Source organism: Anomaloglossus baeobatrachus, chromosome 2, assembly GCF_048569485.1.
Source record: "Anomaloglossus baeobatrachus isolate aAnoBae1 chromosome 2, aAnoBae1.hap1, whole genome shotgun sequence".
Taxonomy (NCBI): Eukaryota; Metazoa; Chordata; class Amphibia; order Anura; family Aromobatidae; genus Anomaloglossus; species Anomaloglossus baeobatrachus.
The window spans coordinates 724,570,585-724,581,661 of record NC_134354.1 but is presented as its reverse complement, the minus strand read 5'-3'; the positions used below and the strand labels follow the sequence as shown (position 1 = coordinate 724,581,661).

At 41.0% G+C, this 11,077-nt stretch overlaps 1 protein-coding gene across 1 annotated transcript in view; it reads right to left on the bottom strand.

Moving 5' to 3' along the window:
- Positions 1-2,477: 2,477 nt before the first annotated feature.
- Positions 2,478-11,077, bottom strand: part of KATNAL1 (katanin catalytic subunit A1 like 1) — a 217,113-nt gene continuing 208,513 nt past the window's right edge. Inside the window, exon 11 of the mRNA XM_075334619.1 lies at positions 2,478-3,645. Coding sequence (XP_075190734.1) covers positions 3,447-3,645 — 199 coding nt within the window. The 3' untranslated portion in view covers positions 2,478-3,446. The remainder of the gene's footprint in view (positions 3,646-11,077) is intronic.

The following is an 11,077-nucleotide window of genomic DNA, read 5'->3' as shown; positions in this document are numbered from 1 at the left end:
GCAAACTCTGGTGAGGGCCTGATATTCTTTTTCTCTGCTGCTTATACTTTATAATCTTTGCCATATTGGATGCACCGCAGAACAGAGCATGTGATCTTTCAGCCTAATCACTAAGGACAATTCACATAGGTGCGGATCAGTGCCCTGGATATCCTTCCCAGTTTAAGTTTTGATGGTGGCGCAAAGGCTTTGAAGAATCGGGCCAATATTGTGTTCTATACTTCCTCTAGTCAGTCTTCTTTACAACCTACAAAGTTTAGAGATTGCAAGAATAGACTACACATAAGGCTTGGATCACACTGGCGTATAGAATCCGAGGCGAGACAGTCCGACGCGAGACAGTCCGACGCGAGACAGTCCGACGCGAGACAGTCTGACACGAGACAATCCGACGCGAGACAATCCAAAGTGATAAGATAATGACACAAGGGTTAAACTCTTCTGAGAGCGTGAACCGAGCATCATTCTCTGTGCTCCGGTTCCCTCACATTTGAGAATCAGGTGAGGAGATTAATCTCCCCATCTTCTCCATTGTTTGTCTCTGCGTATATTGCACTGCACTCAGATGTCATCCGAGTGCAGTTTGATGTTTTGCATGCACCCATAGACTTTTATAGGTGCACGTGATCTGGGATTCGCTGCCTATCACAGCATACAGCAATTTTTTTTCTCAAGCTGAACAAGCATGTGAAAAAAAAATGTTAATTGGCACTGCCCCAAAATATCACATTGGAGTGAGTGCTATTCCAAAAAAAAATTGAGCGAATACTAAATCTGTGTGTAGTCTGTAACCATGGAGATTCATAGGTCAGCATAGGAGCTGTAGACACAAAATGATAGTATACTTATAATGAAGATTATTTGCAAATGTCATTTTTTTTCATTTTAGATGCTGCAGAATATTAAGAAATGCTCATCCCAAGACCTGAACAGCTTGTCATAATAGCATTTATGAAAATGGCTTTTCTGTACTAGCAAAGCCTTTAAGCTGGATGCACATTTACAGCTGATAGAATATTCTCCTGGTAAAAAGATTTCTGTTGACAAAATATCTGCATGCACAACCTTCACCGGCCTCCTCTCACAGCGAATGGAGATCATCAATTGAGCACCTAATTGTAACCTAGAGGTGTAGGACGACTTATGCAGTGTTATAAGTATTCTTTCTAGATTTTCGTTCGTCTGGAAGGATGAAGATATACAGTGTTTTTTCAAAAGTAAACCCTCCCCCAAAAATATGCCCTAGCAGGAATTTTCAGCATTTTTGGTGTAAGGCTTAAATAGAAGCCCAAGCCTGAAAATAAGCCATATCCGCGGTTCAATAAGAAAGTGTCCGTGCAGCTATGCAGCTAAAAAGTTAAAGAATACTGCAGGATACTTCATTATAGAAAGCAGACACCCCCAAAGGAGTGAAGAAAGAAGACAGAAGACCCCGCAATTATATGCACCAGATGCTGAAAGGGAGGACCTGCGGTGAAACACACACCCACAGACATCAGATCACACTCAGATCGCACACATATATATATATATATATATATATACATATATATATATATATATATATATATATATATATATATATATATATATATATATATATATATATATATATATATATATATATATATATATATATATATATATATATATATATATATTATATACACACACATCAGATCACACACACTCACCCCCGGCAGACATAGTGCAGTGGAACACATAGAGGACCTGCGGTAGAACGCAGAGATGTGTTCCACTACCGAGTCCTCCATGCGTTCCATTTCACTGCTTCTCATCTTCCCCTGCTGGCCACAAACAATGGGTATTGCCGGATATGGTGAGCGTGTATGTAAATGAGTGTGTGTGCTATCTGATATCTGTGAGAGTGCGGGCCATAAGCGGGGGAGGACCGTGTGGAGCATACCTGCTGGGAGAACCCTCCAAAGATCACAGAAGGACCAAGGAACCACGCAGACATCCGTGGTCTGCTAAGAATAAGTCTCTTGGGAAGGGTGGGAGGGGGGTGTCTGTTTTTTTGGGAGGGTAAACTTACCTCCAACCGTGTTTCCCCAATAATAGGACCTACCCAAAAATAAGCACTAGTATTTTTTTCAGGGTAAAAAAAAAAAAAGTATTAGACAGTGTTTTATTTTAGGAACAACACGGTATCATGCCAAGAACTCACACAACTGCTGGGTGCAGTGCGGGAGAGGGGAGTTTGCGACATAGAGAACAACCTGTTCAATCTACCCATCAACAAGGCCCAAAAATTATCCCAATTACATTAAGTCAAGATATCATAATTAATAGAGATTATCAAATACTACAAATATTCGGCAACGCCCATATTCGCCAAATAGGTAGCCACTGTTCGACAATTTGCGAATATTCGATGCGTAATGTAAGTCTATGGGAAGCCGGAATAGTTGCCGCATAGCAACTATTCGGGCTTCCCATAGACTTACATTGCGCATCGAATATTCGCATAGCGGCAAACTATTCATCAGATATTCGCGAAGCCGAATATTGCTGAATATTTGTGATATTCAATCATCCCTAATAATTAACTTTTTGGGGTATTCCCCATTTCAAATTTGGATCAGATAGGAGTTGGTATGGAAGTCTACTCTTTACATACAGAAACTTATTACAACCAACCATTCGAGATTCAGAATTAAGTACTCATTATTTAAAAGGGATATTTATGGCATATTCTAAGGATTGATAAATGCAAGCCCAAGCATTTGGACCCACATTTATTATGAGAAAATGGGTCCCATTGCACAGTTCCAAGTTAAGAAGTGATCACAGATTCCAAAAATTGTCGCTCACGTGTTGCTGCATATTTCAGAACTCCTTTAAAAGTTAATACAGATCTCTGTGCATGCTTCAGCACCTTTCCATTTCCTGATGGCGACATGAAAATGCAAATCAAAGCAGTGAGAGCATCCAGTACACATTTATGGAATATACTGTACATATGCCATAGGTATTCCAGATAGTTCCTTTAATTACAGCGGCTCAAGGAGGACATCTCAGTAGAAGTTCTGGAGGTAGCAAGTGGTTAGATTGTAATGTCAACGCAAACCAAGTTTCATGTATGCTTCTCAAAGCTCTCCAATAGGCAAAAAAAGGTATCATAACTTCAAAACCAAATGGATCTCCAAATATTCATTTTTACAATTTGTAAAAAGAATCAACAAGCCTGAGAATAGATCTTAGCCAGAAAGTAAAAACCCAAGGAATGGGCTTGGAAATGTGGGTTCTGCATTTTGCAAATGAAGGTCTCTGGTCACAAAAAGGGGCTCCTTCCTACTGATAGGTAAAATGGTATAGCGAGTTATCAAAGTGAAATATTATTGTCAGACACAATTAATGTAAATTTTTTACCTCCTCAAGAGTTAGAAAATGTATCAATACAAAAACATGTAAGTTAAGGTTGATTAAGCTGAACCAAATTCTCCCATCCACTTCTCATACTTCTCCAAGTCTTGAGCAGAAACAGATTTTGAGACTTTCTTTAGCGCCAAATCAAAGTCCGCTATTGTCACAGGCATCTGTAGTTCATCCTTCGACAAAGCTCGGATTTGTTCTGGTGTCAATCCTTGGATACGTCGGCGCATAGCCATCATGGAGGCATCCCTAAAAAAAATATAATCTAATGGTTATCTAAACCCAAATAGCTGGAGAAATGTAAATCAATTAGACAGCTGTACCCACTAAATGGGAAAATGTGCACACAAAAGAAAATCAAAAACAAAAAAACAATAACTCTATGAAAATGTCACAGGTATTAGAGCACAGGATGTATTCCTGTAATTTCTGAACAAGTGCTAAATATTGGCACACATCTGCCAAAATTGTAAGGCATAAAAGCACTGAGTATCAGTTATGTGCCAACTTATGAAATAACTGATACAGCAAGGATGACAGATGTGTGCACACTGCCTTAGATTTTGCATTTAGGAAAGGTAGGTGAGTGCAGAAGAGAAGTGCGTGGCAGGGGATCCATGAGGCGAGTATTATTAGGGACGTGCCCAGGTTATGCAGCTGTTCGATCTAAGCTATACACGGGGCAAAATCTACAATTGAGAACCCAATCTTTTGTGTCCCTACTAAAGGGAACAGATGAAAGGTCTACAGAGAATGAAGTATGTACTGTTAACGACCATGAGCCAAACATGGCCTGTGTTAGATGTCATACCTCTATTGCCACCTACTGCAAATTCAAAAAACCAAAGCCGCAGCAAAGTAGTCTAGGGCTTCCCGACGGTGAATGGGGGCTCCCAAAACAGTTACGGTGTCATACCCTCCATTGCTAGGTAGGGACTTTTAGGGCTCATCAGCATCATTCCCCTATACGTAACTAGCAATTGGAAGGGGTAAAATTTTCCCCCCAGTTTGAGAGCTGTGATTGATATTTATGTGATAAATTGGTCACTTTTTGTCCCGTTTTGCAGCTTTCCTATTTAGCATGTTATTTTATATGTGATTTATTATTAATAACATCTATAGTAACTGCTACTGCCCCCTGACCTATTATGGTAACGTGCTTCAATTTTATGTTTAATCTTTCTTTATTAAAGTAAACAAGAGAATTTATAGGAAAAAAAAAAGAAGATTCAAATAAGTGATTACTTCATGTCAACTTACAGAGAAGAGTATAAGCCACGTCCTAACTAAGAGGTACTTTGCACGTTGCGACATTGCTACTGCGATCTCGTCGGGGTCAAATCGAAAGTGACGCACATTCGGCGCCGGTAACGACGTCGCAACGTGTAAAGCCTAGAAGCACCGATAAACGATCGCAAAAGCGGCGAAAATCGGTGATCTGTGAAGTGTTGGTCATTTACATAATTTCGCTGCAGCGACAGGTACGATGTTGTTCCTCGTTCCTTCGGCAGCACACATCGCTGTGTATGAAGCCGCAGGAGCGAGGAACATCTCCTTACCTGCGTCCCGCCTGCAATGAGGAATGAAGGAGGTGGGCGGGATGTTTACATCCCGCTCATCTCTGCCCCTCCGCTTCTATTGGCCGCCTGCCGTGTGACGTCGCTGTGACGCCGCACGACCCGCCCCCTTAGGAAGGAGGCGGGTCGCCGGCCAGAGCGACGTCGCAGGGCAGGTAAGTGCGTGTGAAGCTGCCGTAGCGATAATGTTCGCTATGGCAGATATCACAAGAAATCGCATCTGCGACGGGGGCGGGGACTATCGCGCTCGGCATTGCTACAATCAGCTAGCAATGTCGCAGCGTGCAAAGTACCCCTAATACATCCTCTTACAAACTATCATAAGGCACGCATAGGACACGTAACCACATTTTATAAAACAAACAGTCTCCTTCCAAAGGAGAAATACGCCTCAACCAGAACGAGGCTGCTGCCGAAAAAAAAAAAAAGAAAAAAAATTTGAGTATTTAACGAGAACCAGAGAGAAAAGGAAGTAGCAAGAGGGAAAGATAAGGAAAAGAAAAGAAGGGAAGGGGGAAAGCAGAGCAACAGAAAGAGAGGGAGGGAAGGCATGGTAGAGATTACTTCCCCACTTCCCCAGTACTCGGGCCGCTACATTGGACTAACTTAACACATGTTATGAGTTACCAATAAGGTTCTGAAATGGTAGGGAATCAAGAGCCAGGGTCCAGGATGTTCAGATCCTAAAGGAATTTATCCACTGAGTCATTGGTCTCTGCCGTGAGGGACTCCATTCTGTGAATGGTGGCCATCTCCGCAAACCACTCAGAGACCGTGCTTCAATTTTAATGAATTTTTTGTGTGTCCTTTATTGGGCTGTTTTAACTTAATTTATTAAAAGTTAATTTTTACAGGGTTTTTTTTTTCTTTGAGGTTGTACCAGGTACTGCAAAATGTCAGGTACAAAAATAGAGAGGAATTATTTGATTTGGAAATATTGAAAGGAATTGCCATTGTACAAGTAACTGTGATGAGTCTCGCAAAATTGTGATGGACACTAGGCATTTACACAGACAGAATAGCAATAACACTGTTTTATCTCAGGATCATGTACCGCACCATGTGTAGAAGGGTTAATATGACCAAGTACAATCAGGGTGGAAAGAGAAAGTTTAAATTTTTCTGTAATTCCTTTAATTAATCTTTGTACATCTAGATGCACCAGAATTTCTAACATGCCTGTTGTTTCTTTATGTATATGGTTGTTTCGTTATATTCGTTTATTGTACTTTTGTTTTCTAAGTTTGCTTGTTCTTGTGCAACTTAAATATATTGTTAGACCTGTGAGGCTCAGATAGGTATCAGAAAAGTTTAATTTAAGATTTAAAGAGAACCAACCATTAATTATCTATTCCCGCCCCTGTATGCTGCCTGGCCTTGGTAGAGACTGTATGGGCTCCTTCCAGGTATGTAATTTCTCTGATAGGGGTGTCTTCAAAATGCAGCCCATAAAGTCTAACAGCTACCATGGCCAGGCAGGAGATAGGGGCGGGAAGAGATAGCAAAACCCAACCCACATATTAGATATTCTGTAGCAGCTGATGAAAGTCATGCCTCTGCTGAAAGAATGCCAATTCACTATTGATCGTACAGCAAAAAGAAGAAGGAGCTCAAAGAAACCACATGGTAATGCCCAACTACAGGCGGCGACAGCGGCTGTATCATCATGCCAGACGTACTTAAAACCCTGCAAAAGCAAGATGTGGGAGAAGAAAGAAAAGACTGGCAATGTAAGGCGTGTACACAGGATAGGGACGTGGACCGTCCTTTGGGACTGTGAAAGTGTAGCCATTCCAGTCTGACCAATCAAACTTAGACAAAGGCAACTTTTGGATGAACGGATATTTTATGATTGGCAATGACATGACAGCAGCGTAAAGACCACAAAGAGCTTCATTCTTGAAGAAAGAAAGACCCATAGAGACAAAGACTGTGTATTCTGTAGATGGAGACGTTGGGTTATGGTGATGGGCAGGGAAGAGGTGACGGCAGCGTTGCTTCATTGTATCATGAACGGCTACCGGTTATAAATATGGGGCTGAGCAAACAAATCGTAGCACAAATCTCATTTTGTTCTGATTAACAGGGGGATTGTAGAAGGAAATGCTCTAATACACACACACACAACACACATGTGCAATATATATATATATATATATATATATATATATATATATATATATATATATACATATATATATATACACACACACACACACACACACACACACTGTATATATATATATATATATATATATATATATATACACACACATATACTGTATATATAAATAAAATCACACACACACGCACACACACACACACACAATGAGGAAATAAGTATTTTATACATTCACAATATTGCAAGTTTCGCCATCAATAAAAAGTGGAGAGGTCTGTAATTTTTATCACAGGTACAATTCATCTGTGAAAACCCAGCCACGACTCATGTTCAATGTTCATACTGAGGGAAGGAGGTTGCTGGCCCAAATTTGGATATATGTCCCCATTCATTGTCCCTTCAATACAGTGCAGTTGTCTTCTCCCCTTTGCAGAAAGAACACCCAAAGTATCATGCTTCATGGTTGGGATAGTGTTCTGAGGCTGAACTCATCTGACCACACTATCTTCTCCCATGCCTTCTCTGGATCATCCAGATGGTCACTGGCGAACTTCCAAAGATCCTGGACATGTGTTGTCTTGAGCAGGGGAAACTTGCATGCCCTGAAGGATTTTTAGTAGTGTGTTACTAATAGTAACTTTGAGACTGTGGTCCCAGCTCTATTTAGGTCTTTGACCAGGTCCTCCTATGCAGTTCTGGACTGATTCCTGCCCTTTCTCAGCATCATCCTTAACCAATAAGGCTACATCTTGCATGGAGCCCCAGACAGAGTACGATTGACAGTCATCTTGATTTTGTTTCATTCGCTAATCATTGTGCCAACAGTTTTTGCCTTCTCACCAAGCTGCTTGTCTACTGTCCAGTAGCTCATTCCAGCCTTGTGCAGGTCTACAACTTTGTCCCAGTTGTCCTTAGACAACTCTTTGGTCTTGGCCATGGAGGAGAGGTCGGAGTGTGCTTGATTGAGGGAGCTGAAACTCAGTATTGCCCAGTGACAGCCCCGAAACCTGAAAGATATGGAGAAGATCTCTATGGAGGAGTGGGACAAAAATCCCTGCTGCAGTGTGTGCAAACCTAGTCAAGAACTACAGGAAACATCTGACCTTTGTAATGGCACACAAAGGTTTCTACCAAATATTAAGTTCTGTTTTTCTATTATATAATATACAGTACTTATTACCTAAAATAATGTGCAAATTAATTATTTAAACATCATACAATGTGATTTTCCGGATTATTTTTTGGGATTCTTAGATAGTTACATAGATTGAAAAAAGACCTAGTCCATCTAGTTCAACCTTTCCCCACCAATTATACATTTCATCACTAAATCATTTATAATGTGGTGTGTGCTGAGGAAATCATCCAGCCCTTTTTTAAAAGCTGTTATACTGTTTGCCATTACTACCTTCCATTCCACAATCTGACTGCTCTAACTGTAAAGAACCCTTTCCTATTTAGCTGCTGGAATCGCCTTTCTTCCACTTGCAGTGAGTTCCCCCTGGTGCTTAGTATTGCCTTTGGAAGGATTCTGCCTGTCACAGTTGAAGTGTACCTACGCTAGAAATCACAGACCTCTCTGTTCTTTGTAGGTGGGAAAACGTTTAAAATATATATACAAACACACAAACACACACACACACACACACACTTGCCCCACTGGTGTACCCCCACATGCATGTATGCCCCCACTGATATAATAATGCCTAGTATGTGTCCCAAACGTAGGTGAAGGCCCAGGATTATGGATGGAGAGATAAATGTTATATTATAGTGGTTCCCTCCACCAAAGGCTGGTGGGATGATTGTCTTGGACAAAGGAATGTTCAGCCAAAAGAAGGTGGACAATAGTTCATCTGCTGAAAACAGGTTCAGCCACGATGGGGGGGGGGTGAACCTTAGTTCACTTTGTGAGGAACATCTCCCCCACCTGGGACTCGACACTCCCCGTTTCTGCTGGGCTTAAGAGCCCAGCCCTGGACACATGCTCTCTCTCTTTGACTAATGGCATCACAACGAGCATACTGGGCTATGTAGCCTACATTAAACCCCCCCATGACCAAACCTTAACCTTTTTCTGTATTATTTTTAACCATCGTTGCTGTACTGCTATAAGCCCCCTGATCTCCATATAGGGATAGCTAGTGTTAGGTGGGGTAGACTGTTGTGGTTTGCCTGTTTTAGGTAATTTGGGAGGGAATTGTTATTAGGTAATTGTGTGTTTTATTACATGCTATTGTGTGCTATTATTGTATTTGGTATTAGTTATGATGGAATAACTCACTCCGCTTGCTTCTTGATGTAATTAAAAGGAATAAGTTTGCTTTAAAAGTCCAGCAGGCTTATTTCCCATGCATAACCCTGCTCTCCAGCAACATAACATAATCCCTTTTCCAGCTTGAAAGAACATAACACTGTTTTCAGTCCGTTTCACTTGCTGTACATGTCTGCACAGATTCAGATACCACTTCTCCCCAGAAGTATCCATGTGGAGTTTTCAGCAGCCTACACACACTGCTCCGGTCAGGATATGCAAATCCTCTCTCTCTATCTCTCTCAGAGGTTCCTTCCTGGAGTTATCACAACCTCCATACACTGACCATGTGTCAAACAAACAGACACTATTTTAAGATATTAGATACACTTATGGGCGGAGGTATGTGGATAGCCAGACCCATCCGTCTTTCCGGTTATCTGTAAAACCTGCCCTTGGCACACCTGCAGCCCTGCAGGTACCAGAGCAGACATCCAGGTTTACACCAACAAGTAACCCAATGTAATCCAAAACTTCCCTGTTTTGGCTTGTCCATCTTGATTTGATCAAGACAAATTGGAGTAGTTGTTTTTCAGTGGATGGTAAGATTAAGAGGTGGGGGAGGGGGCAAGAAGTGGATAAAATTTGTATATTTATCTGATAAGATATACAGTATTAGTTTTTTATAATCTCTTGTATCATTGATTTCTGCAAACTTTGTTGAAACAACAGTGACTATTTAAATGTCATCAATAATAGTCAATAAAATCATTCTCTTTTTTATTGCATAAAATCTATATGTCCGTTCATCATCACAGCTGATATTAAAATTGTGGGGGAGGGTATTAATCTAAATGTCGCCCCAACTGAGCTTTCAATATAAAGTGTAGTAGTGTAATAACTGAGAAATATAAGATTAGTGGAAGATTTTCACTCTGAAGTCTGCAGAATTATGAATACAGCTCTACAGTAGACATTAATACTTGTGCTACAATAAATAAAAAAATGCACCTGTATGGATTCTTGGATTACTGGGTGCTTCAGGCCCCTTTCACACATGTTTTTTGCCATCAGTCACCATCCGTCGAATTTTGAAAAAAACGGATCCGGCAACTGATGCCGCTGGATCCGTTTTTTTCTCATAGACTTGTATTAGCGATGGATGGTCTCAAGTTTCATCCGTCGTTCGACAGATCCGTCGAAAATTGTTTGTCCGTCGGACGGAGATAAACTAATGTTTTTTGTCTACGTCGAAAAAACGGACAGCAACAGATCCGTCGCCGTCCATTGTTTGGTATAATCGAAGCCTATGAGTGCAGGATCTGTTGTAATCAGTCAAATTATTATTATTATTATTTATTATTGTAGCGACATTTATTCCATGGCGCTTTACAAGTGAATGAGGGTATACGTACAACAATCATTAACAGTACAAGACAGACTGGTATAGGAGGAGAGAGGACCCTGCCCGCGAGGGCTCACAGTCTACAGGAAATGGGTGAGGATACAATAGGTGAGGACAGAGCTGGTTGCGCAGTGGTGTACTGGACTGAGGGCTATTGCAGGTTGTAGGCTTGTTGGAAGAGATGGGTCTTGAGATTCCTGTTGAAGCTTTCCACGGAATTCGACGACTGATTCTGTTTTTTTTTTTTAACGAAGTATGCTCAGATGGTGTGTAACAGTGTAAAAACACTGTTGGGCTGAAAAAACTGATCCGACGGATCCGTC